Genomic DNA, 27,989 nt, shown 5'->3' on the forward strand with positions numbered 1-27,989 from the left:
TTCTAGGAAGCTGCACTCTTTCTCCTTAACCCTTTGAGCTTCGCAGGAGGTGAAAAGGCTGCAGGGAAGCGATACAGACGTGGCCCTGGGTGAGTGGGGGACTTCTTCCCGTGCAAAGGAGGCAAGGGGTTCCCTCGCTGCAGAAGGAAGAGACGCGAGCCAAGTCTTCGTCGGGATTCACTCTGAGTCCTGGGAGGGGGAGAGCCGGGATCCCATATTCCCCTGCTGCCCCTTTCCATGCACGTAACAGGGAGAGGGGAAAGCAGAGCTCCAGACCAGCGTTGTGTCCCCCAGGAAGATATCCAGGATCCCCAGGAAGGAGGAAGGTATCTGGGGGAGCCCTTCACGCCTCATTTCCTGGGAAAAGCCGCTGAATGGGGGGAGGGGGAGAGTTTCCATTGCAGATATACAGCCAGTTTGATCTAGTGGTTAAGGCAACGGGCTAGAAACCAGGAGACTGTGAGTTCTAGTCCCCCCTTAGGCATGTAAGTGGGCTCGGTGACCGTGGGCCACTCACAATCTCGCAGCCCAACTAACCTAACAGGGTTGTTGTTGTGGGGAAAATAGGAGGAGAAAGGAGTATTAGGTATGTTCACTGCCTTGTGTTATTTATAAAAATAATAAAGATGGGATATAAAATAAATAAATAAATTTCAAGCAAGAAAGAAGGCTTGTGAAGAAGGAGATGCAAAAGATTGTGCCTCCATTCTCACCATGCACTGGATGAGACTAAAAGAGGGTTGGATCCTCTGCAGTTCAACATGTCTTAGGAGGGTGAGTGAACCAGGACATCATCCTCCGCTACCTTCTTTCAAGCCCTGTGTCTTATGTGAACTCAGCCCCTGCGGCTGGTGGAGCTGTCTGAGCTTAGGGCATCTTGTGTGAACCTGCATGTAACAGTGTGCCTTGACTTCTAAAAAGGAAACCCTGAAGAAAGGGGACTGGAATATCCTGAGGCAGAGTCATTTCATTGGCATTTCATTTCATCACAACTGAACTTTCATGGTTTGTTAACCTGCTTGGGGCTTGGCATGTTCTGTGAACTGTCCTTGTAGGTAAATGTAGATCCAGGTATCTAAAACGCAAGCCCTTCCTTGTGAGAAAAAAGAAATAGAAACTTCTCCGAGATGCAGTTATTGGGAATTCCTAGTCCTTGATAGAAGTCAATCCCATATTTTGCACCACACACGGACACACAGACAGACACAGAGGACATACCTGCTCAATGCTACTGCAGTCCAATGCCAGCCCAGCTTCCTTCCATGGGGATCACTGTTGTTCAACGGTTAACTCTACCACTTTCTAATTATCAGAATTTATTTTCTTTTCCATCTCAGATATACTAACTGAAAGCCATTTGAACGTCCTTGCATACAGACAAAATTATCTCTTGGGCAAAGAGGGCTGAATGACCTGCTGTGGCCATTCCTGTGGCTACAGGAACAGTCCTGTGAATTTGAATGAAAAGGCGTTTGGAGATCCACAAGATTCCTTGGACCCATTTGGAGTTGTGCTACAGGACAGGGAAAGAATGGAGACCCAACCTTCAGGAAGTGAATTAACTGGAAAAGGCCCTTCTGCTGTTCAGCCTGGGAGCTGTGGGGAGTTCTGGGCAAGAACTGGGCAGAAGATCCTGGAGGAGGAAACCATCCATTCAGAAGGTCAGCCCTGGAGCTTCAGGAGCATCCGATATCAGGAGGCTGAGGGTCCCCGAGGACTTTGCAGCCGACTCCACTACTTTTGCAGTCGATGGTTGAAACCGGAAAAGCACACAAAAGCGCAGATGCTGGACCTGGTTGTCCTGGAACAGTTCCTGGCCCTCCTGCCCCTGCAGATGGAGAGCTGGGTGCGGGAGTGTGGGGCAGAGACCAGCTCCCAGGCAGTGGCCCTGGTGGAAGGCTTCCTCCTGAGCCAGGCGGAGGAGCAGAAGGAGCAGGTCGAGTTGCAGGTGAGAGACCTTCATGGGGAAGGGGTTTGAATGGAAGTGTTTGAATTCTTAACCCCTCCCTACCAGAGTTCTCTGGCATTTATAATACGTACAGATGTTTCACTCATTCTTGTAGGACCTTGTTCCGCTATCCATTCTAGAAGGTAGATTTGGGACAGCCGCTCCTTTCTTACTTTCCAGCCTCACCGCTGGACGTTGGGAGCTTTGAAATTGTGTTCAGAGAACAAGAATCCACTTCATGTTGTGTGGTGTCTGTTAATTATTCTTCTTTTCTCCTGCCTACACTTTCAAGCCCTTTGCTGTGGAGATCAGAGATGCTGAGGGAAGGAGGAATCGATCAAATCCCCCTCAGGAGCTGTTTTTCAGGAGTTTCTCTCAGGAAGATCCAAATCAGGACACCTCAGGAGGTAATACAAGGTCCTCCCATTCCCCAGAGAGATCCCAGCTGTCTCATCTTCTCTTTGTATTCTCTTCTGTAGAATACCTCCTCCTATTTCATTAATCATGCATTTTAAAATTCTGTCTCCCTCGCAGGGAAGAATAGAATGAAGTTGACTGTTCCCTGTGGTGGAGCTGGAACAGTGGTTGAACCTCCAACTCCAGTAAGAGCAGGACATTTACTTATTAGATTTGTATTCTGCCTTTCCTTCAGGAAGTCAAGCTGGTTTACATAGCACTCTCTCCTCCCATTTTTCCCTCTTGTTTTGGCTGGGTTAGTTTTGTGTTCCTGAGCAATCTGGAATGAGGAATAGAAGATTCAGGTTGCTCTCTGTCTTTGACGTTTGTTGTTGGGATATAGCGAGTTGTAATTTCTGTACTGAGATTCTTATCAGGAAATGTTTTTTTTTTTAAAGACCACTACTTAACTCACTTTCCTAGTTACTTTTTTACTATTAGCTTACAATAACTAATACTTAAAAAATCCTTCAAGAGATAGGAATAACGTTATCACAGCAGTAGCAACTGCGAACCAGAGACCCATTCTCTTTCTAATTCCTTGACTTGGAATTGTGCAAGGCTGCTCAAAAAGAACCAAATACTCACACTGGTACATGACCATTTTTAAAAAGCCTTGTCTACAACCAGTGAAAGAAAAATGAGTCCCATCAGATTAACAGGTGAAGCAGATTATTAAAATCCAATGAAGGTGGCCAGACAGAAACGTCTCTAAGTGAAAATTGTTCTGAAAGAGCACAGATTAAAGGCACTTTTGGCTTGCAAAGTAGTTTCTAATCCTCTGATTTGTGCCTGGATTTGGAGGCCAAACAATCTAGCTTTGCAAAGGCTGTGAAATGTCCTTCCCAGGAAATTTTCTCCCCCTTCTTATCTCCCGTTCAGCCAATGGCTCCAACTGCTAGCAGCTTCCTTGCAATCTGAGGAGGAGCAGAAACAGGGTTCCCTGTCTCTGGACATGGGTGGCAGCCCACACAAATCCCTGGCTGGGCTCTCCCAGCACTTTCATGCAGGTGTCGAGCATGGAGAGGATTGCTCCTTCTGGGGACACCCGAGGCCATTTGCTGCAATGCTAGAAAGAATCCCCCTCCCACATTTCCTTCTGCAAACAGAGGAAGGATTGGAGTCACTGATAGGTGGGTTTCCGAGGCCCATCTGCCAGTTGATTCTCTCCAGACATTGAGTTTTTGATGATGGATGGAGAGAGAGAAAGAGAGAGATACACAAAGATAGATCAATCGATCCAGAGGGAAACTGCCATTACTTTGACTAATGGCACTGTCCTGCAGAATCAGTCAAATTCATAAAACCTTCCTGAAATATGTCTTCAGAAAAGGCTTTTGACTCTGTCCATTTTCTCACCTCAACCTTGGAATCCTACTAAGCATAGCCATTTAACTGAGTGCATATCTTTGCTTTGGGAATTGGTGAGCAACAGGACAGATCTTGCAAATCCTCTTGGGCCTGCTCTGTTCTCTTTTTCCTTCTGCAGGAGGGCCTTGTGTCCTTCGAGGAGGTGGCTGTGTGTTTCTCCGAGGAGGAGTGGTCTCAGCTGGATCCTCACCAAAAAGTGCTGCATTGGGAAGTCACGCTGGAAAATTGTAGGAACGTGGCCTCTCTGGGTAAGGGTTTGCTACTCTCCAATCAGAGGATTCAGGAAGACATTTTGTAGTTAGATTCCATCAGCTATTTCTTATTGAAAAAATCTCCAGCTAGGTAACATCCCAGGTCAGTGGCTCTCTGCTTAGATGCATCCTATGCCAGTTCTCATTTGGTGAATTTTTCCATCTCTATTTAAAAATGTGGTGCTGCGGGTTAAACCGCTGAGCTGCTGAGCTTGCCAATTGGAAGGTCAGCTGTTTGGATCCGTGTGACGGGATGAGTTCCCGTTGCTAGTCCCAGCTCCTGCCAACCTAGCAGTTCGAAAACGTGCAAATGTGAGTAGATTAATAGGTACCACTTCGGCGAGCAGGTAACAGCATTCTGTTTAGTCATGCCGGCCACATGACCATGGAAGTGTCTACGGACAAACGCTGGCTCTTTGGCTTTGGAACGGAGATGAGCACTGCCACCTAGAGCACCACCGTCCAGACACGACTGGACGTAATGTCAAGGGAAACCTTTACCTTTACCTATTTAAAGATATCAGTGACAAACTAACTCCTTGGCTTGAGGAGAGGCTAAACTCCATCACACTGATTTCAGCTTTTTGGGCCCAGAAGCTTCTCTGTATGTCCTCTGAAGGACTGTCGTTTATGCAGGCTTTTGGGTTAATGACTTTTCTTGCTTTTCATTTCTGTCCTCAGCCTAGGGAATAGGGGTGAAATGGTGCTGTTCTTCCATTGCAGACATGCTGCCTAGGGTTACTAGAACTCTAGCTTTTTCTTTCTTTCTCTGCAACTGTGTGATTTTGTGAAGAGAAAAATGAATAGCAAATGGTAGGTAGTTTGGGTGGGAAGAAAAGGATGAGTTTCAAAATTGATTTAGCTCTCACAGGTCTCTGCTGGAATTCGACTCCCAATAAATGTTAGGTTTTCTTCTAATACCTCCTTGGATGTTCCCCTGATTCTTCCTTAACTCAGAGCTGACTCTGGGTGAGATTTGAATAAGTATGGATAGTTATGAACAAAAAGGATACTTTAGATGTTTTTGAAGCTTTTATGGCTCATAAATATAGCAATTTTCATTTTCATATCATTCCACTGTAAGCATGTAAAACTGCAATATATTGGAAGTTGGCCAATTGTGAGAAGGATATTCATATGACTTCCTACAGATGGATCTTTTTCCCTAGATTTCCTATCATTTTAATTTCTCTTTTCCTTTGAAGGTAATACTGGGCAGGAGAATAAAGATTACAGTAAACCATCCCAATTGTTCAGGCATGGAGACGGAACGGAGAAGCCTGCAATTCAAATGGAAGTAGGAAGGCGTGAGAGAGACCAGCCAAAAAATTGGAATCAGGAAAGCTCATCTTCCGTTGATTCTCAGATGCAAGACTTTCTTTTGCAACAAGGAAAAATAAAGAAAAAATATACTGGGAAAACTGTAAGACAGTTTAAAGACAAATTAGATGTCAATGAACACTATCCAACCCAAACCAAAGGAGATAATATACGCCGAAAGAATGGAAAAAATTGCAATTGGACTTTCCTTCTTTCTATTGAAAATGGGTCCCTTACGTCTGATAAAAGGATCCACACAGGAGAGAAACCATACAAATGCATGGAGTGTGGAAAAGGCTTCAGCCGACTCAGAAATCTTACTTGCCATAAAAGGATCCACACAGGGGAGAAGCCATATAAATGCACGGAGTGTGGAAAGAACTTTATTCAGAGTAGTGAACTTACTCGCCATAAAAGGACCCACACAGGGGAGAAGCCATATAAATGCATGGAGTGTGGAAAGACCTTTATTCAGAGCAGTCAACTTACTTGCCATAAAAGGACCCACACAGGGGAGAAGCCATATAAATGCATGGAGTGTGGAAAGGGCTTTATTCAGAGCAGTCAACTTACTTGCCATAAAAGGATCCACACAGGGGAGAAGCCATATAAATGCTTGGAGTGTGGAAAAGGCTTCAGCCGACTCGGAAATCTTACTTCCCATAAAAGGATCCACACAGGGGAGAAGGCATATAAATGCATAGAGTGTGGAAAAAGTTTCAGTGAGAGCCGTTCCCTTACATCTCATAAAAGGATCCACACAGGAGAGAAGCCATATAAATGCATGGAGTGTGGAAAGGGCTTTTATAACAATGCATCCCTTATCAGGCATACAAGGATCCACACAGGGGAGAAGCCATATAAATGCATGGAGTGTGGAAAGGGCTTTAGCCAACTCAGAAATCTTACTTCCCATAACTGGATCCACAGAGGGGTGAAGCCGTATAAGTGCACCGAGTGTGGAAAGGCCTTCTGTGAGAATGCATCCCTTATGAGACATAAAAGTATCCACACAGGGGAGAAGCCATATAAATGCATGGAGTGTGGAAAGACCTTTATTCAGAGCAGTCAACTTACTTGCCATAAAAGGATCCACACAGGGGAGAAGCCATATAAATGCATGGAGTGTGGAAAGGGCTTTTATAACAATGCATCCCTTATCAGGCATAAAAGGATCCACACAGTGGAGAAGCCATATAAATGCATGGAGTGTGGAAAGGGCTTTAGCCAACTCAGAAATCTTACTTCCCATAACTGGATCCACAGAGGGGTGAAGCCGTATAAGTGCACCGAGTGTGGAAAGGCCTTCTGTGAGAATGCATCCCTTATGAGACATAAAAGGATCCACACAGGGGAGAAGCCATATAGACGCAGAGGGCATGGAAAGAGCTTAATGGAGAGCAGTGACCTAAATCCCCTGCACTGATCTCTTTGGCGGAGAATCCATGTAAATTCTAGATTTAGTTGGTTAAATCTATGCGATTCATATTGATGTATGCTGACAAGCAAATGATGGTTTTTTTGAGTTTGACGCTCACAACTGGCAAGAGAGATGAATGTACCAATGAAAGTAAAAGCAATGGGCACGTGTCATTTTAATCATGAACTGTGGGTTTTTGAAGGTACTGTCATTTGAAGGTGGCTGTCATTGGAAGGTGGCTGTCATTGGAAGGTGGCCCCCTCCCTTTCTCATTCCTTAATACACTCACAGTTCATCAGAGGACCCTACACTTCTCTGTGCTCACAAAGTGTTGGAAATGGTGCACCAGAGAGATTCTGGGGTCTGAAGCAATATTATAATCTGAACGGGAAGTCAAGTTCCATCAAAGTATACAGAGAGAGAGAGGGAATGTGATACTGAATTGTCTCATTGAATAATTGCGATTCTGAATTAAAAGTGACAACTAAAAGGATTTGTCCTTTGAATTTTTCATGACTTTCTGTCTCTCTGTGCCAAGTTAGATACTCAAGGGAATTTATTTCTTTGTCCTAAGTTAGGGATACTCAGGAGAATGAGAATGAAAGTGTTTCCAGTGTGCTGGCATTGCAAACAATCCAGCAAGCAATCTAGTTGGTTCCTCCTTATACTGGAGTGAAACAGTGGTTGAACAGGACATTTACTTATTAGATTTGTATTCTCCCTTTCCTTCAGGAAGTCAAGCCGGTGTACGTAGCACCTCTCTTTCCATTTTCCCCTCTTGTTTTGGCGGGGTTCATTTTGTGTTCCTGAGCAACATAGAAGATTCAAGTGAGATTCTTATTAGGAAATCTTTTTTTTAAGACCAGTACTCAACTCTCCTTGTGCTAGTTACTATCCCTAGTTTTCAGTAACTACATTTTTACAAAATCCTACAAGAGACCCATTCTTTTTGTAATTCTTTGACTTGGAATTGTGCAAGGCTGCTCAGAAATAAGTCAATACTCACACTGGTACATGACCATTTTTAAAAACCTTGTTTACAACCAGTGATAGGAAAAACAAGCTAATTGGATTAACAGATAAGGCAGAGTATTAAAATCCAATGAAGGTGGCCAGATAGAATAGTCTCCAAGTAAAAATTCTTCTGAAAGAGCACAGAATCAAGGCTGTTTCAATAAGTTGATAAAACCTGCATGAATATTTCCTCAGTCAAAAGCTCTTGGCTCTTTCCATTTTCTCACCTCAACCTTGGAATCCTACCAAGCATAGCTATTTAATATAGTGCATGTTTTTGCTTTGGGGATGTGTTAACAATAGGACAGATCTTGCAAACCTTCCTGGTGCTCTTCTGTTCTCCTTTTCCTTCTGCAGGAGGGCCTTGTGTCCTTCGAGGAGGTGGCTGTGTGTTTCTCCGAGGAGGAGTGGTCTCAGCTGGATCCTCACCAAAAAGCGCTGCAATGGGAAGTCATGCTGGAAAATTGTAGGAACGTGGCCTCTCTGGGTAAGGGTTTGCTACTCTCCAATCAGAGGATTCGGGAAGACATTTTGTAGTGAGATGCCATCAGCTATTTCTTATTTAAAAAATCTCAGTCTAGGCAACATCCTGGGTCAGTGGTTTTCTGCTTAGATGCATCCTGTGCCATTTCTCATTTAGTGAATTTTTCTATTTAAAGATATCAGTGACAAACTAACTCCTTGGCTTGAGGAGAGGCTAAACTCCATCACACTGATTTCAGCTTTTTGGGCCCAGATGCTTCCCTGTATGTCCTCCAAAGGATTGTCATTTATGCAGGCATTTGAGTTAATGACTTTTTCTTGCTTTTCATTTCTATCCTCAGCCTAGGGAATAGGGGTGAAACGGTGCTGTTTTTCCATTGCAGACATACTGTTTAGGATTACTAGAACCACCTTATGAATAGCAAATAAAAGATTGTTCCGGAAAAAAGAAAAGGACGAGTTTCAAAATTGATTTAGCTCTCACAGGTCACTGTTGTAATTGGCCCCCCTCCAATAAATGTTAGGTTTTCTTCTAATGCCTCCTTGGATGTTTCCTCTTGATTCTTCCTTAACTCAAAGCTGACTCTGGGTGAGATTTGTATAAGGATAATTACAAACAAAAAGGATTCTTTAGATGTTTTCAAAGCTTTTATGGCTCACGAATATAGAAATTATCATTTCTATACCATGCCATTTGTAAGCATGCAAAACTGCACTATAGTAGAGTTTGGCGAAATTCCAGAAGGAAATGACCACCCACAATTTGATCTTTTTCCCTCACCTTGCTGTTATTTTCATTTCCCTTTTCCTTTGAAGGTAATAATGGGCAGGAGAATAAAATTCTGGTGAACCATCCCAAATGATCAGGCATGGAGACAGAACAGAGAAGCCTGCAATTCAAATGGAACTAGGAAGGCATGAGAAAAACCACTCAGATAATTGGAATAAGGAAAGTTCATCTTCCATTGATGCTCAGATGCAAGACTTTCTTGCCCAGCAAGGAAAACTAAAGAAAAAATATACTGGGAAAGGTGTAAGGCTATTCAAAGACAAAATAGATGCAAATTTATAGTAGCCAACACAAACCAAAGGAGAAGATTATATACAGTATGTTGAGACAATGGAAAAAATTACAGTTGGACTTTCACTCTTTTTTGTGAAAATGGGTCCCTTGTGAAAAAGGATCCACACAGGAAAGAAGCCATATAAATGCATGGAGTGTGGAAAGAGCTTCTGTAAAACTGGTCTCTTACTATTCATAAAAGGATCCACACAGGTGATAAGACATTTAAATGCATGGACTGTGGAAAGGGTTTCAGCCAACGCTGTCATCTTACTTCACATAAAAGGATCCATACAGGAGAGAAGCCATATACTGTAAATGCAGAGAGGATGGAAAGGGCTTCAATCAGCTCAGAAGCCTTCCTTCCCATGAAAGGATGCACACAGCCTAGAAGCCATTTAAACGTAGAGCGTGTGGAAAAAGTTTCTGTGAGAGCCGTTCCCTTATATCTCATAAAATGATCCTCACAGGAGGCAAGCCATATAAATGGTTGGAATGTAGAAAGGGCTGTGACAATGCATCCCTTATGAAAAATATAAAAATCCACACAGGAGAGAAGCCATATAAATGTACAGAATGTGGAAAGACCTTCATTCAGAGCAGTCAATTTACTCACCATAAAAGGATCCACACAGAGGACAAGCCATATAAATGTGTGGAGTGTGGAAAGACCTTTACTTATAGTAGTTATCTTAGTCCCCATAAAAGGATCCACGCAGGGGAGAAGCTATATAAATGCATGGAATGTGGAAAGACCTTTACTTACAGCACTCGACTTACTTGGCATAAAAGGATCCACACAGGGGAGAAGCCATATCAATGTATGGAGTGTGGAAAAACCTTTACTCAGAGCAGTCAACTTACTTCCCATAACTGGATCCACACTGGGGAGAGGCCATTTAAATGTATGGAGTGTGGGAAGGGCTTCAGTCAAATGAGTTCCTTTACTTGCCATAAAAGGATCCACACAGGGGAGAAGCCTTATAAATGCATGGAGTGTGGGAAGGGCTTCAGCCAACTCAGAAATCTTACTTTCTATAACTGAATCCACACAGGAGAGAAGCCATATAAATGCATAGAGTGTGGAAAGGGCTTCAGCTGACTGAGTAATCTTACTTCCCATAAAAGGATCCACACAGGGGAGAAGCCGTTTAGATGCATCGAGTGTGGAAAGGGCTTCAGGAGGAGCAATAACCTAATTCTCCATGCACAGATCCATTTGGGTGAGAATCCATGTAAATTCTATATTTAGTTGGTTAAATCTTTGAATTTCCTATTTATGTATACTGACTTGGAAAGCAAGGATTTTTTGTGTGTGGCCCCCAGAACCAGAAGCCCCAGAGAGATGAATTTACCAATGAAAACAAAAACAATGGAACAATGGTTCGTTTTAATCACAAACTATGGATTTTTGGAAGTACTTTCATTTGAAGGTGGCCGACACTATTGCACATCAATAAGAGAAAAAAAGAACTTTTTTTCTTAAGTTTATATTTATTCCAGTTTCCAGTTGGGGGTCAAATCCAAGAAAACAGCCATTCTTGGCATCTTAGATTCTGGGCTATGCAGTTTTATGAAGCTGTTGTCTGTACTGTGTTTTTTACAACTGAGCTTCCTGCTCCCCAGTTGTTCGTTCTTCCGACTTGATCATGGTTCTGGGAGGGATGTGAACAGGCAGACATTTAACAGGTGCTGAAGGAAGTGCATCTCTCTGATGCATCTCTTCAAGACAAAGCTTTATTAGTGTTGCTTCCGCTATAGCAGAAATTTAACAGGTGCTGCCTCCTAAAGCAGCAGAAGTATCCACAGCTCCCTAATGGATTTTTCAAGATTAAGCTTTATTAGTGTTGATTCCTCTATAGCAGACACGCAGAGAGAAATTCAGCTGACCCACAGACTCTTCCCAGAGTTTAAACTTTCCTTCTTTTGCCCAGTCTTCTTAGGGTTGTTTCACCCTCCCATTCTCATTCCTTAATACACCCAGTTTATCAGAGGACCCTGCAATTTTCTGTCATAACAAAAAGTTGGAAATGTCGCAGCAGAGAGATTCTGGGGGATGAAGCAGTATTATAATCGAAAGGGAACTCAAGTTCCATCAACGTATACAGAGAGGGATGGATAGTGACATTGAATTGTCCCATTGAATAATTGTGGTACTGAATTAAAACTGGCAACTAAGAGGATCTGTGCTTTGAATCCTTCCTTCCTTCCGTCTGTCCATCCGTCTCAAGTTAGGGATAATCAGGAGAATGAGAATGAAGGTAACTCCAGTGTGCTGACCTTACAAACGATGAAGCAAGAAGGGAGATATTTGGAAATCATTGGGGACCAATGTAAAATAGTATGACATTAAGAAAAGCTATTTCAGAAAACTACTTCAGCTCCTCCTGACCAAACACATACAAATGAGAAGGGGAACTGTCTCTGGGATGTGAAGCCACCAAAACATAATCAGACTGGCATCCACTGTGTAGAACAGACCAGCGCAACAAGCATGTGTGCACAAGCATGGAACCCTTTTTCAGTCAAAGGCCTCTCCTTAAGTGAGAGAATTGTCACATACACATCAACGTCTAGTGTGTGGAAAGTGCTCCAGGATGAAGAATCCTTCTCTGACAACAGGAGCCAGAATGAGGAGAAACCCACAAATGCATGTGCAAAAGACTTTCCAGCATCACAGCCATATTTTGCCTTTCTGGGGTGTGATGAGGGCTAAGCAAAAGTCTAAATTTGACTGAAATAAAATGAATTAAATATCAATGGCCTGGTTACTTTCCAGGCATGCGTTAAATTCTCTTTCTCGTTAGCTGCATTACAAATTAGTAACAGATGGAAATTGTTTGGAAGGATTTGTGTGGGGGACATACTTCAGGGTTTCAGAGGCGCATGCTTGTTTTAAGCTGTTTATTCAAATACGGTACTGCCCCTTGATCGTTCTGGTGATGGAATGGTGATTTTTGGGTTTGTCTGAAGAACCCATTTGCTTTGAACATTTCAAAGGGTAATAGATAAGACTGGAGCTCTCCCCCAGGTGTATCCCTTAGCAGCCAGGTGCAAGCAGAGAAAGGCAAGAAGCTCCCCAGCCAAACTGGAGGAGGAGGTGGTCAGTTGTGCACCCAATGGGAGCAGATACATACCAGCTAGCTCATATTTCTCTCCAGCAACAGCAGAAGTGCCCACCTTTGGGGGGTGTTTTGCCCACCCAAGGGTGTGAATGATCATTGTTTCCCAATAATCATGTAACTCTTCGAAACGTGTATAAAAGTTTAGTTCATTTGCACGCTTGGCGCACCTATGGAAATAAAGTCACGGGTGCCCTCTCTTCTGCAGAATAAAGCTATAAAACCGATTTCTGCCTTGCATGTTAACTGGCAAAGCATGCCAGGTTTTCAAAGAACCCAGTGTTCCTGGGACAACACTGGGTCCAACTGGTGAATAAAGAAATGGGCTGGAAAGACCAGAGAAGTTAACTCCATTCTTTTCAAATTGCTTTTTAATCACTCCCCCCCCATTCAAATTCTTTCCCTAACTGTAGCTAAATCTTTTTTTCTTGCATTGTCACCTCCAAATCTCTTCAGACCAGTAGAGTCTTCCACTCTTTTGGCTAGAACAAAATTTCGACTTCCTTTTGTCTGTTTATTCATGATCTAAAGATGGTTGCCTTATATACTCCAAAGACCTTAAGCTTCCTACTCGTACTTCCTGAGGCGTATTCCCTAGTCGTGTGAGCCTCGTGTGGCGCAGAGTGGCAGGCGGCAGTATTGCAACCGACACTCTCCCCACGACCCGAGTTCGATCCCGGCGGAAGCTGGATTCTCTCTCGGGCAGCCGGCTCAGGCCGACTCGGCCTTCCATCCTTCCGAGGTCGGTAAAATGAGCGCCCAGCTTGCTGGGGAAGGCAATGGCAAACCACCCCGCTAGAGTCTGCCAAGAAAACGTGAAAGCGGCGTCCCCCCAAAGGGCCAGAGATGACTCAGTGCTTGTACAGGGGACCTTTCACCTTTCACCATTCCCTACTCAACCTGTAAGGAAAACAGATTTTTTTTCCCTCATAGTATTTGCCTTTTTTTGCCTCACTTTTCACTCTTTGCCTTCCTTCCTTTTGTAATTCCACCTTTTCTCCAGTCACGTAGGAGAAGCCATTCTCCCACTCTTAATTTCTCCAGCATGGTGCCTTGTTCTGAGGTAAAATTTCTAGAATTTCCATGAGTTTGAGCTTTTTATTTGGAACTTGTTTTCTTTTGAACTTTGTTTTTCTTCAGGATCTTTTCTTCAGGATTATCTTCCATCCCTTCAGGCCTGAGTAGGCTAACAACCGCAAGACACAAGCTGTGTTTCAAAGAGAGCTCCTTGTAGTTGTTGTTTTTACCGCCCTGCCACTTCTGACAGGATTTTCCTCGTTTTTCAGGCCTCCTCGAATCTCCACAGGTCCTTCTGAGCAGCTGTTCTTGAGGAAAGTGAGTTTTGATCCTCCACAGAGATTTTCTCAATGTTCACAAGGTCACAGACGGTCCCTAGAGATTAATAAGAGGAAGATCTAGAAACTGCGATGTGCTGGAGATGCCACCACCTTTCTTAGACAGGCAATAAGTTAGTGGGGCCCTTTCCTTCTACTCCTGTTGCAATTGTTTATTTCTTTTCCATGGTGGCTCTCATTTTACAAAGTGGTGAGGTAAAAGAAAGCATGATTTAAACACAGTGCACCAGTCCTTGTTGTTAAAGTACAGGTTTCCTCAACATCCAATCCTTTCCCCCCAATTACCCTTTTTAATCCTTGTAATTTCAAATCGGTTTCCCCTGGTGCACAGCCAGTGAAGAAGAGGAAATAGCGCTGGTATCAATGAATCTCAGTCTCACAAGGTTTGCACTCTGCACAGGCAGAGACACTCAGTGAAATCTCGGTGCAAACTGGAAACACTGGATTGCAATGAGTGTAAGGCTGTCAGAATCCATGATTCAGGTGGCCAGCGAAGCGTCGCAGCCCGTCATCGGCTCAGATACCTCTGAGGTGGACTCCTCGGACGAACCCGAGTCGCTGGTGGGAAACGGGCAAGGGCGCCAGCGGGCAGGCTGGACAGAAGGGGTGCAAGAATGCAGCAGTGAGTGGAGAGAACTACATGGTGGTGCAGTTATGGACTTTGGGTAGGAATAAGAGCGTGGATTTAAAAGCTCTGGTGGACTCAGTGTGTGCCAAGTGTTTGATCCACTCTGCCACAGTGAATGGGTCGGGGTTGAAGGTTCAGAAACTGAAAGGGCCATAGTGTTTAACCAGCTGGATGGCTCTGAGGCTGCGGGGAGGCTATACCGGATCCATACTTTGGGTTCTATACATGGGAGTGCTATCCTTCCTAGACGCTGCATTACAATCTCTGCTATGAGTCCTGAGATTGGTGATCCCACGGGTGTTCCTTTGATTTGTTGCTATATTTGTTCATCAAACTGAAAGTAGGTAGTGAGGCAGAAGTTGATGAGGTCCATGATTCTGGGTATTTCTATCCTGGTGTATTTGACTAGGTTGGGTGTGTTGCGCAGAACTGCTGCCATGGATTCTTTTGCTAGCACCGGGTCTATGGATGTAAAGAGTGCTGTAGCATCGAATGACACCATATTTTCATCTTCTATTTTTACGTCTTTGATGTTTTGGAGGCACTCTTGTGGGGAGTTGATAAGAGTATTCACTCTCCTTTGTGAGATGCCCAAGTTTTTTTGTAAGCCCTTTAGGATAAAATGTACGATTTTATGGAGGCTGTTTGTTTGCCACTTCCTTTTCCTGCTTTGAAGAGTGTTGCATTCATGCCATATGGAAGAACCTCTCTCCTCTGCCACCCTAAAAAATCTGCTTGACTGTAAGTGAGAAGCACTTACCTTGGTTTGTCTGCTTTCCCAGCTACCTGGGAGGGATTGAAGACTGTCCATGCCCCAGCGGGCTGTGCTTGTTGGGACTTGGGTGAAAGAGCGTGTGTCCTCCTTAACTTGGGATTCTTCCATCTCCTCCTTCTCCTCCTTCCCTTTACTATTGAATACATGGGGAAAGCATGTTTTTTTTAAATTGTAGGAAACTAATGAACGTCATGGAAAACGTCTATGTGGTGCTTAGGAAAGTGTGTTCAGGAAAGTGTGTGAACTCATCGGTTGCAAGCTCGATAACTGTGGGAAATCCTGTGCTGTGTTGTGTTGCTTGTGAGTAAGTGGCTAGGTGCCTGCTGTCTCTCGTGAACAGCTTCAGCGCTCAGAAGGTGGAGGGTTTTGTTGGTGGCATCTAGCTTTATGTTCCATGTTTTCTTGCCCTGACTCCAAGCTGAGGCTCTTTGCCCCATCCGATGTCTCCACTTCAGCCAATTCACCACAACTCTGGGAGGCAAGCTGTTCCACTGCTTAATAGTTCTCACTGTCAGGAAATTCCTCCTTGTTTCCAGGTTGGATTTCCCTCTCACAAGCTTCCACCCACTGAGAATAAAGCGATGCCTTTTCCCCTGTGGCAGCCCTTCAAGTATTGGAAGACTGTATCATGTCTTCCCTCAGTCTTCTCTTCGTTAAGCTAAAGATCCCTAGTTCCTTTAGTCGTTCTTCATAGGTTTTAGCCTCCAGGTCCCTTATCATCTTTGTTGTCTTCTCTGGGGGGACAATTGATAGACTGCCTCCACATGGTGTCCCCTGGGCCTCCAAAGACTTTTGGAGAGGCTAAGTGGTCTATCATATACGAGGCAGCCAGATAATCCTGTGGATCTCCTGGGTAGGGCACATCTCTGTTTGTCATCTTCACTATGTTACAAGGAAATAACAAAGGCTCTTTTCAGGGGCAATTCACAAGAAAACTTGGACCTCGTATCAGGATTTGCCAGATTAATATTGAGGGCATTAGTAGGGCTAAATGCCAAATCCTGAAGAAAGTTTTAACAGATTATGATGTAGACATGCTTTGCTGATTTCCTGATGGCAACTGATGCTGCAAAAGACTATATTTGTAATCTTAATGTTTGTTTTTAGCTATAATTGCCCTATGATCAATGTACATTTTCTGTATACTTTTTTTATATTCCCAATTTTTAAAATATATTTGTAATATGTATGATGTGCTCTTCAGCAAAGGATCGTTACCTTGTCGTGGTGCTGGAGCTTGAGCACCTCAATGATGCCATGAGCTAAACTGTGAAGGGCCACCCAAGACGGGAAGGTCATGACAGAGAGGTCAGACTAAATGCGATCCCTGGGGAAGGTAATGGCAACCCACCCCAGTATTCTTGCCGTGAAAACTAAATGGATCAGTACAACCAGAGATATGTCAGTATACCATTGGAAGATGAGACCCCCAGGTCAGAAGATGGTCAAAATGTTACAGGGGAGGAACAGAGGATGCATTCAACTAGCCCCAGCTGTGATGACGCAGCTAGCTCAAAGCCGAAAGGATGGCTAGCGGCCGACGGTGCTGGTGGTGAATGGCGAATCCGATGTTCTAAGGATCAACGCACCATTGGAACCTGGAATGTAAGATCTATGAGCCAGGGCAAATTGGATGTGGTTACTGATGAGATCTCAAGATTAAAGATAGACATTTTGGGCATCAGTGAACTGAAATAGACTGGAATGGGCCACTTCACATCAAATGACCATCAGATCTACTGCTGTGGACAAGAGGACCACAGAAGAAATGGAGTAGCCTTCATAATTAATAGTAAAGTGGCAAAAGCAGTGCTTGGATACAATCCAAAAAAAGATAGAATGATCTCAATTCGAATTCAGGGCAAGCCATCTAACATCACAGTGATCCAAATATACGCCCCAACCACAGATGCTGAAGAAGCTGAAGTAGAGCGGTTCTATGAGGATCTGCAGCACCTACTGGACAACACGCCTAAAAGAGATGTTATTTTCATCACAGGAGACTGGAATGCTAAGGTGGGCAGGCAAATGACACCTGAAATTACAGGTAAGTATGCCCTGGGAGAACAAAACGAAGCAGGACATAGGCTGATAGAATTTTGCCAAGACAACTCACTCTGCATAACAAACACTCTCTTCCAACAACCTAAGATACAGCTCTATACATGGACTTCACCAGATGGACAACACCGAAATCAGATTGACTACATCCTTTGCAGCCAAAGGTGGCGGACATCTATACAGTCGGTAAAAACAAGACCTGGAGTTGACTGTAGTTCAGATCACGAACTTCTTCTTGCACAATTTAGGATCAGACTAAAGGGATTAGGGAAGACCCCCAGATCAGCTAGATATGAGCTCACTAATATTCCTAAGGAATTTGCAGTGGAGGTGAAGAATAGATTTAAGGGACTGGACTTAGTAGATAGGGTCCCAGAAGAACTATGGACAGAAGTTCGCAACATTGTTCAGGAGGCGGCAACAAAATACATCCCAAAGAAAGAGAAAACCAAGAAGGCAAACTGGCTGTCTGCTGAGACACTAGAAGTAGCCCAAGAAAGAAGGAAAGCAAAAGGCACAAGTGACAGGGGGAGATATGCCCAATTAAATACAAAATTCCAGAGGCTAGCCAGAAGAGATAAGGAATTATTTTTAAACAAGCAATGCGCGGAAGTGGAAGAAGACAATAGAATAGGAAGGACAAGAGATCTCTTCCAGAAAATTAGAAGCATCGGAGGTAAATTCCAGGCAAAAATGGGTATGATCAAAAACAAAGATGGCAAGGACCTAACAGAAGAAGAAGAGATCAAGAAAAGGTGGCAAGAAGATACAGAAGACCTGTATAGGAAGGATAACAATATCGGGGATAGCTTTGATGGTGTGGTCAGTGAGCTAGAGCCAGACATCCTGAAGAGTGAGGTTGAGTGGGCCTTAAGAAGCATTGCTAATAACAAGGCAGCAGGAGACGATGGCATCCCAGCTGAACTGTTCAAAATCTTACAAGATGATGCTGTCAAGGTAATGCATGCTATATGCCAGCAAATTTGGAAAACACAAGAATGGCCATAAGATTGGAAAAAATCAACTTATATCCCCATACCAAAAAAGGGAAACACTAAAGAATGTTCAAACTATCGAACAGTGGCACTCATTTCACATGCCAGTAAGGTAATGCTGAAGATCCTTCAAGGTAGACTTCAGCAGTTCATGGATCGAGAATTGCCAGATGTACAAGCTGGGTTTAGAAAAGGCAGAGGAACTAGGGACCAAATTGCCAATATCCGCTGGATAATGGGAAAAGCCAGGGAGTTTCAGAAAAACATCTATTTCTGTTTTATTGACTATTCTAAAGCCTTTGACTGTGTGGACCATCACAAATTGTGGCAAGTTCTTAGTGGTATGGGGATACCAAGTCATCTTGTCTGCCTCCTGAAGAATCTGTATAACGACCAAGTAGCAACAGTAAGAACAGACCACGGAACAACGGACTGGTTTAAGATTGGGAAAGGAGTATGGCAGGGCTGTATACTCTCACCCTACCTATTCAACTTGTACGCAGAACACATCATGCGACATGCTGGGCTTGAGGAATCCAAGGCTGGAGATAAAGTCACTGGAAGAAACATTAACAATCTCAGATATGCAGATGATACCACTTTGATGGCTAAAAGCAAAGAGGAACTGAGGAGCCTTATGATAAAGGTGAAAGAAGAAAGTGCAAAAGCTGGCCTGCAGCTAAACCTAAAAAAACCCAAGATTATGGCAACCAGCTTGATTGATAATTGGCAAATAGAGGGAGAAAACGTAGAGGCAGTGAAAGACTTCGTATTTCTAGGTGTGAAGATTACTGCACATGCTGATTCCAGTCAGGAAATGAGAAGACGCTTAATCCTTGGGAGAAGAGCAATGACAAATCTCGATAAAATAGTTAAGAGCAGAGACATCACGCTGACAACAAAGGTCCACATAGTTAAAGCAATTGTGCTCCCCGTAGTAACATATGGCTGTGAGAGCTGGACCATAAGGAAGGCTGAGAGAAGGAAGATAGATGCTTTTGAACTGTGGTGTTGGAGGAAAATTCTGAGAGTGCCTTGGACTGCAAGAAGATCAAACCAGTCCATCCTCCAGGAAATCAAGCCAGACTGCTCACTTGAGCGAATGATATTAGAGGCAAAACTGAAATACTTTGGCCACATAATGAGAAGACAGGACACCCTGGAGAAGATGCTGATGCTAGGGAGAGTGGAAGGCACAAGGAAGAGGGGCCGACCAAGGGCAAGATGGATAGATGATATTCTAGAGGTGATGGATTCGTCCCTGGGGGAGCTGGGGGTGTTGACGACCAACAGGAAGCTCTAGCGTGGGCTGGTCCATGAAGTCACGAAGAGTCGGTAGCGACTAAATGAAAAAACAACAACATGATGTGTTGACATACGATCAATCAATCAATCAATCAATCAATGTCTTCTCTGTACCCTTTCTAGTATCTTAGCGTCTTCTTTTGTATTGTGGTGACTGGATGCAGTATTCCAATTGTGGCCTCACCACTGTGGTATATAGTGTGCTACTATCACTTCCTGTGATCTTGATACTGTCCCTATGTTGATGCTCCCCAGGACTGCGTTGGCTTTTTTGGCAGTTGCAGTGCACTGCCGACTCTCTTAAGCGGTGGTCCACCAGGACACCTACAGTAGATCTCTCTCATAGGCACTACTGTTGAGCCAGGTACTCCCTATCTTGTACTTGTGCACCTGGTATTTCCTGCCTAAGTGTAGGACCTTACATTTCTCACCACTGAACTTCATCTTGTGGGATAGAGCCCAATGCTCAAGTCTGCCAAGATCCTTCTGAATCTTGACTTATCTTCTGAAGTGTTAGCAAAATAGTATCCACCAGGGGGCTCCCTCTGCAGAGAAGGAAACACCATCCGCTTCAGCATTGGGCCACTGGAGGGCAAATGCCACAGGTAGCTTCCAGAGGCAAGTGAGAAGGGAGTAACATCACTAAGTCTTGCCTCTCTAGGATGCTGCACTCTCTCACTTTAACCCATTGTGCTTCGGAGGAGGTTACAAAGGCAGCAGGAAAGACTTGCAGGGAAGAGACCCAGACTGTGTCCCTGGGTGAATGGGGAGCCTCTTCCTGTGCAAAGGGAGGCAGAGGATACTCACGCTGGAGAAGGAAGAGATACCTGCAAAGTCCTAATCCAGGTTCAATCTTCTGAGTCCTGGGAGGGGGAGAGCCCAGATCCCATATTCCCCTGCCACCCCTTTCCATGCACATAACAGCCAGGGGGAAAGAAGAGCTCCAGACCAGCTGTGTTGCCCCCAGCAACAAATCCAGGATGCCCAGGAAGGAGGAGGGGATCTGGGGGAGCCCTTTACTCCTCATTTCATGGGAAAAGCCCCTGAGTGGGGGAGGGGGAGAGTTTGCATTGCAAATCTCAAGCAGGAAAAAAGAAAAGCTTCTCAAGGAAGGAGATGCAAAAGATTGTGCCTCCATTCTCACCATGTGCTGGATGAGGCTAAAAGGGGGTTGGATCCTCTGCAGTTCAACATGTCTTAGGAGGGTGAATGAACCAGGATGTCATCCTACGCTACCTTCTTTCAAGCCCTGTGTCTTATGTGAACTCAGCCCCTGCGGCTGGTGGAGCTGTCTGGGATTAGGGCATGTTGTGTGAACCTGCCTGCGTGTAATAGCGTGCCTTGGCTCTTCCAAAGCAAACCCTGAAGAAAGGGAACTGGGACATACTAAACCAGAGTCATTTCGCTGGCATTTCATTTTATGTGAACTGAATTTTCATGGTTTGTTAACCTGTTTGGGGCGTGGAATGTTGTGTGAACCCTTCTTGTACGTAAATGTAGGTCTAGGTTTTAAAAAGCAAGCCCTTCCTTATGAGTAAAAAGAAATAGAATGTTCCAAGATGCATTTATTGGGTATTCCAAGTCCTTGATGGAAGTCAATCCCATATTTTGGACCACACACACACACATAGGCAGACAGACACAGACAACTTACCTGCTCAATACCACTGCAATCCTATACCAGCTCAGCTTCCTTCCTTGGGGACCAGTGTTGTTCAATGGTTAAATCTACCACATTCTAATTATTGGAATTTATTTTCTTTTCCATCTCAGATATACTAACTGGAATTATGAATGTCCTCACATACAGACAAAATTATCTCTTGGACAAAGAGGGCCAAATAGCCTGCTGTGGCCATTCCTGCGGCTACAGGAACAGTACTATGAATGTGAATGAAAAGGCGTTTGGAGATCCGCAAGATTCCTTGGACCCATTTGGAGTTGCATTACAAGACAGAGAAAGGATGCGGACACAACCTTCAGGAAGTGAATTAACTGGAAAAGGCCCTTCTGCTGTTCAGCTTGGGAGCTGTGGGGAGTTCTGGGCAAGAACTGGGCAGGAGATCCTGGAGGAGGAAACCATCTGTTCAGAAGGTCAGCCCTGGGACTTCAGGAGCATCCGATATCAGGAGGGTGAGGGTCCCCGAGGACTTTGCAGCCAACTCCACTACTTTTGCAGTCGATGGTTGAGACCGGAAAAACACACAAAAGCGCAGATGCTGGACCTGGTTGTCCTGGAGCAGTTCCTGGCCCTCCTGCCCCTGCAGATGGAGAGCTGGGTGCGGGAGTGTGGAGCAGAGACCAGCTCCCAGGCGGTGGCCCTGGTGGAAGGCTTCCTCCTGAGCCAGGCAGAGGAGCAGAAGGAGCAGGTGAAGTTGCAGGTGAGAGACGTTCATGTTCGGAGCCCAGAAGGGGTTTGAATGGAATAAACAATGTGTTTGAATTCTTAACCCCTCCCTACCAGATTTCTCTAGCATTCATAATATGTGGAGATGTTTTACTCATTTTTGTAGAACCTTGTTCCGCTATCCATTCTAGAAGATAGATTTGGGGCAGCCGTTCCTTTCTTACTTTCCAGCCTCACTGATGGACATTGGGAGCTTTGAAATTGTGTTCAGAGAACAAGAATCCACTTCATGTTGTGTGGTGTCTGTTAATTCTTCTTCTTTTCTCCTGCCTATTATTTATTTCAAGCCCTTTGCTGTGGAGATCAGAGATGCTGAGGGAAGGAGGAATCCCCCTCAGGAGCTGTTTTTCAGGAGTTTCTCTCAGGAAGATCCAAATCAGGACACCTCAGGAGGTAATACAAGGTCCTCCCATTCCCCAGAGACATCCCAGCTTCTCTTTATATTCTCTTCTGTAGAATACCTCCTCCTATTTCATTAATTATGCATTTTAAAATTCTTTCTCCCTCACAGGGAAGAATGAAACGAAGTTGTTGATTCCTTATGGTGGAGCTGAAACAGTGCTTGAACCTCCAACTCAAGTAAGAGCAGGAAATTAGATTTGTATTCTCCCTTTCCTTCAGAAAGTCAAGCTGGTGTACGTAGCACTGTCTCCTTCCATTTTTCCCTCTTGTTTGGCTGGGTTAGTTTTGTATTCCTGAGAAACATAGATGATTTAAGTGAGATTCTTATTAGGAAATATTTTTTAAGACCATTACTTAACTCTCCTTGTGCTAGTTGCTCTCCCTAGATTCCGATAACTAAGTTTTTATAAAAGATTTGAAGAGACCCATTATCTGGTAGTTCTTTGACTTGGAATTGTACAAGGCTGCTCAAAAAGAACGAAATACTCACACTGGCATATGACCATTTTTAAGAAGCCTTGTTTGCAACCAGTGATAGGAAAAATAAGCCCATGAGATTAAAAGATAAGGCAGACTATTGAAATCCAATGAAGGTGGCCAAACAGAAACATCTCTAAGTGAAAATTGTTCTGAAAGAGCACAGAATAAAGGCACTTTTGGCTTGCAAAGTAGTTTCTAATCCTCTGATTTGTGCCTGGATTTGGAGGCCAAACAATCCAGCTTTACAAAGGCTGAAAAAAGCCCTTCCCAGGAAATTTTCTCCACCTTCTTATCTCCCGTTCAGCCAATGGCTCAGACTCGTAGCAACTTCCTTGCAATCTGAGGAGGAGCAGAAACTGGGTTGCCTCTCCTTGGGTATTGATGGCAGCCCACACAAATCCCTGGCTGAGCTCTCCCAGCACTTTCATGCAGGTGTCGAGCATGGAGAGGATTGCTCCTTCTGGGGACACCCGAGGCCATTTGCTGCAATGCTAGAAAGAATGCCCCCACCCATTTCCTTCTGCAAACAGAGGAAGGATTGGAGTCACTGACAGGTGGGTTTCCAAGGCCCATCTGCCAGTTGATTCTCTCCAGACACTAGGAGTCTTTTGATGATGGGTGGATGGATCGATCTAGAAGGAAAGTGGGCTTACTTTCACTGAATGGCACTGAAAGTCCTGCAGAATCAATCAAGTTGATAAAACCTGCCTGAAATATCTCTTCGTTCAATAGCTTTTGGCTCTTTCCATTTTCTCACCTCAACCTTGGAATCCTACCAAGCATAGCCATTTAATGTAGTGCATATGTTTGCTTTGGGAATTGTGAACAATAGGACAGATCTTGCAAATCCTCCTGGGCCTGCTCTGTTCTCTTTTTCCTTCTGCAGGAGGGCCTTGTGTCCTTCGAGGAGGTGGCTGTGTGTTTCTCCGAGGAGGAGTGGTCTCAGCTAGATCCTCCCCAAAAAACGCTGCATTGGGAAGTCACGCTGGAAAATTGTAGGAACGTGGCCTCTCTGGGTAAGGGTTTGCTACTTTCCAATCAGAGGATTCGGGAAGACATTTTGTAGTGAGATGCCATCAGCTACAGTATTTTTTATTATTATTATTGTAATGTTATTAAAGAAATTTTGTCAGAGTGAAAACAATATAAGTTTTGAAGGGAAGATAAAGATAAGATAAATTAATAAGTGAATAAGAAAAAAGTATAAAGAAAGGAGTAAACAGAAAAGGAAAAAATAAAAAGTAATAAAGAAGTAGCTTCTGATCTTAACAGCAGTTCTAAATGCAATTATATTTTAGCCTCTCTCTCTAAGGTAACATCCTAGTTTTCCTCTTTCTATAATTTATCCTTTCTAATCTTCAAACCCATTGATCTCAAGTTTATTGAGATTTTCTCTTTTCAGCAAAAAGTCCTTAAGGTGTTTCCAGTCACTAATAAATGTAGATATTGTCCTGTCTCTAATCAAGCAAGTCAATTTGAACCCGGGTTCGATCCCAGCAGAAGCTAGGTTAGCAGGAGCTGGGACAAGTTGACAGGAGCTCACCCCATCACACAGCTTGCACTCAGGTTTCGAACTGCCGAGCTGCCGACCTTAATGGTCCTCTGATTTAGCCTCTTAACCACTGAGCCACTGCGGCCCCTCTTAACATAATTATTTTGAAATAACATGCAGTTCATATTGATCATAGTTATACCCAAGTATTTTACTTTTTTCTCAATCTTAAAACCTTTTGTTCCCATCAATTCTACTTGGTCTTCCATTTTCATATTTTTGTTAACATCTTTGTCTTTTGATTGTTAATCTTAAAACCCACTAAAATGCCCAATTTCTTTAATCTTTCATTAGTATTTCTATTCCCTCCAAAGAATCTTCCAAAATTACCACCAAATACTCAGCGAATGCCCTCAGTAGCAGGGACAAAGGGCATCCTTATCTTGTCCCTTTTTGTATCTCACAAGGTTTGGTTAATTCTCTATTAACAATTATTTGTGCTTTTTGGAAAGTGTGGATCTATTTCACCCATGTAATAAAATTCTATCCAAAGTCCGTATCTTCCAAGATTTTAAACCATAATGTCCAGTTCTAAGATCACTGCCGCTTCTTTTTCATTATGTGGTTCTAATATTCCAAAATCTCCCATATATTTCTAATGTTATCCCTTAACTGTCTCTTAGGTCAGTGGCTCTCTGCTTAAATGCATCCTGTGCCATCTCTCATTTGGTGAATTTTTCCACTTGAATTTAAAATGTCAGTGACAAAATCCTTGACTTGAGGAGATGCAGAACTCCATCATACTGATTTCAGCTTTTTGGGTCCAGATGCTTCCCTATCAGTCCTTTGAAGGACTGTCATTTATTCAGGCGCTTGGATTAATGACTTTTCTTCCTTTTCATTTCAATCCTGAACCTTGAGATTAAGGGCTAAATGGTGCCCTTTTTCCATTGCAAACATACTGTTTAGGGTTAATAGAAGAAATCTGTTTTTTTCTGTGCAACCCTTGTGATTTTGGCAAGAAAAAAAGAAACGCAAATAAAAGGTAGTTTGGCTAGAAAGAAAAGGATGAGTTTCAAAATTAATTTAGTTCTCACAGGTCTCTGCTGGAATTGGACCCCCTCCAATAAATGTTAGGTTTTCTCCTTATACCTCCTTGGATGTTCCCCTGATTCTTCCTTAACTCAGAGATGACTCTGGGTGGGATTTGAATAAGTACGGATAATTATAAACAAAAAGGATGCTTTAGGTATTTTCAAAGCTTTTATGGCTCATAAATATAGAAATTATCATTTCCATACCATGCCACTATAAGCATGCAAAACTGTAATGTATTGGAATTTGGCAAAACTTCAGAAGGAAATACATATGACTTCCTACAGTTGGATCTTTTCCCCTAAATTTCCTATCATTTTAATTTCTCCTTTCCTTTGAAGGTAATAATGGGCAGGAGAATAAAGATTCCAGTGAATCATCCCAAATGATCAGGCATGGAGACGGAACGGAGAAGCCTGCAATTCGAATGGAACTAGGAAGGCATGAGAGGAACCAGTCAAATAATTGGAATACAGAAAGCTCATCTTCTATCGATGCTCAGATGCCACACTTTCTTGCACAAGAAGGAAAAATAAAGAAAAAAGATACTGGGAAAAGCATCAGACAATTCAAAGACAAATTAGATGTCAATGAACACTATCCAACCCAAACCAAAGGAGAAGATTATATATGCCAAGACAATGGAAAAAATTACAATTGGACTTATCTTCTTTCTTGTGAAAATGGGTTCCTTACGTCTGATAAAAAGATCCACCCAGGGGAGAAGCCATATAAATGCACGGAGTGTGGAAAGAGCTTCAGTCATAGTGGTTCCCTTACTTGCCATAAAAGGATCCACACAGGAGAGAAGCCATATAAATGTGTGGAGTGTGGAACGAGCTTCAGTCGTAGTGGTTCCCTTACTTCCCATAAAAGGATCCACACAGGAGAGAAGCCATATAAATGTGTGGAGTGTGGAAAGAGCTTCAGTCATAGAGATTCCCTTAATTCCCATAAAAGGATCCACACAGGAGAGAAGCCATATAAATGCACGGAGTGTGGAAAGACCTTTATTCGGAGCAGTCACCTTAATTACCATAAAAGGATCCACACAGGGGAGAAGCCATATAAATGCAGAGTTTGTGGAAAGGGCTTCAGTGAAAATGGGTCCTTTATGAGACATAAAAGGATCCACACAGGGGAGAAACCATATAAATGCATGCAGTGTGGAAAAACCTTTATTCAGAGTGGTGCACTTACTGACCATAAAAGGATTCACACAGGAGAGAAGCCATATAAATGCACGGAGTGTGGAAAGACCTTTATTCGGAGCAGTCAACTTACTCGCCATAAAAGGATCCACACAGGGGAGAAGCCATATAAATGCATGGAGTGTGGAAAGACCTTTATTCAGAGCGGTCAACTTACTCACCATAAAAGGATCCACACAGGAGAGAAGCCATATAAATGCATGGAGTGTGGGATGGGCTTCAGCCAACTCAGAAATCTTACTTCCCATAACTGGATCCACACAGGAGAGAGGCGATATAAATGCAGAGAGTGTGGGAAGGACTTTATTCAGAGGAGTCATCTTAATTCCCATAAAAGGATCCACACAGGAGAGAAGCCATATAAATGCATGGAGTGTGGAAAGAGCTTCAGTGAAAATGGGTCCCTTACATCTCATAAAAGAATCCATACAGGGGAGAAGCCATATAAATGCATAGAGTGTGGCAAGGGCTTCAGTGAAAATGGGTCCCTTATGAGACATAAAAGGATCCACACAGGGGAGAAGCCATATAAATGCATGGAGTGTGGAAAGGGCTTCAGTGAAAATGGGTCCCTTATGAGACATAAAAGGATCCACACTGGGGAGAAACCATATAAATGCACAGAGTGTGGAAAGACCTTTATTCAGAGCGGTATCCTTACTCAACATAAAAGGATCCACACAGGGGAGAAGCCATATAAATGCACAGAGTGTGGGAAGACCTTTATTCAGAGTGGTCAACTTACTTGCCATAAAAGGATCCATATAGGGGAGAAGCCATGTAAATACATGGAGTGTAGAAAGTGACCTAATTTCCCATACCCAATTCCAGTTGTGTGAGAATCCATGTAAATTCTAGATTTAGTTGGTTAAATCTTTGCATTAACTATTTATGTATTCTGAACTAGGAAAACAAGAGGGTTTTTTTGAGTCTGACCCTCAGAACTGGCAGCCCCAGGGAGATGAATTTACCAATGAACGCAAAAGCAATGAGCACATGCCATTTTAATTATGAATTGTGGATTTTCGGAGGTACTGTCATTTGAAGGCGGCCAATGCTATTGTCAACAGAGCCACGTGTGGCGCAGAGGGGTAGGCAGCAGTATTGCAAGCAAAACTCCACGACCCGGGTTCGATCCCAGCAGAAGCTGGATTCTCTCTCGGGTAGCCAGCTCAGGTCGACTCAGCCTTCCATCCTTCCAAGGTTGGTGAAATGAGTGCCCAGCTTGCTGGGATAGGCAACGACTGGGGAAGGCAATGGTAAACCACCCTGCTATAGTCTGCCAAGAAAATGTCGCGAAAGCAGCGTCCCCCCAAAGGGTCAGATGTGACTCGG

The 27,989-nt window shown here is 43.6% G+C and overlaps 1 protein-coding gene and 1 pseudogene across 1 annotated transcript; both read left to right on the top strand.

Moving 5' to 3' along the window:
- Positions 1-696: 696 nt before the first annotated feature.
- Positions 697-12,039, top strand: LOC134489061 (zinc finger protein ZFP2-like). The gene is made up of 7 exons (XM_063291490.1): positions 697-774; positions 1,338-1,948; positions 2,241-2,355; positions 2,483-2,550; positions 3,894-4,023; positions 5,232-7,096; positions 11,351-12,039. The coding sequence occupies exons 2-6, from the start codon at positions 1,409-1,411 to the stop codon at positions 6,770-6,772; spliced, it is 2,394 nt and encodes a 797-aa protein (XP_063147560.1). The 5' UTR covers positions 697-774; positions 1,338-1,408; the 3' UTR covers positions 6,773-7,096; positions 11,351-12,039.
- LOC134489075 (zinc finger protein 91-like) lies at positions 8,126-27,989 on the top strand (annotated as a pseudogene).

The sequence above is a fragment of the Candoia aspera genome, chromosome 2, assembly GCF_035149785.1.
Source record: "Candoia aspera isolate rCanAsp1 chromosome 2, rCanAsp1.hap2, whole genome shotgun sequence".
In the NCBI taxonomy this organism is placed as follows: Eukaryota; Metazoa; Chordata; class Lepidosauria; order Squamata; family Boidae; genus Candoia; species Candoia aspera.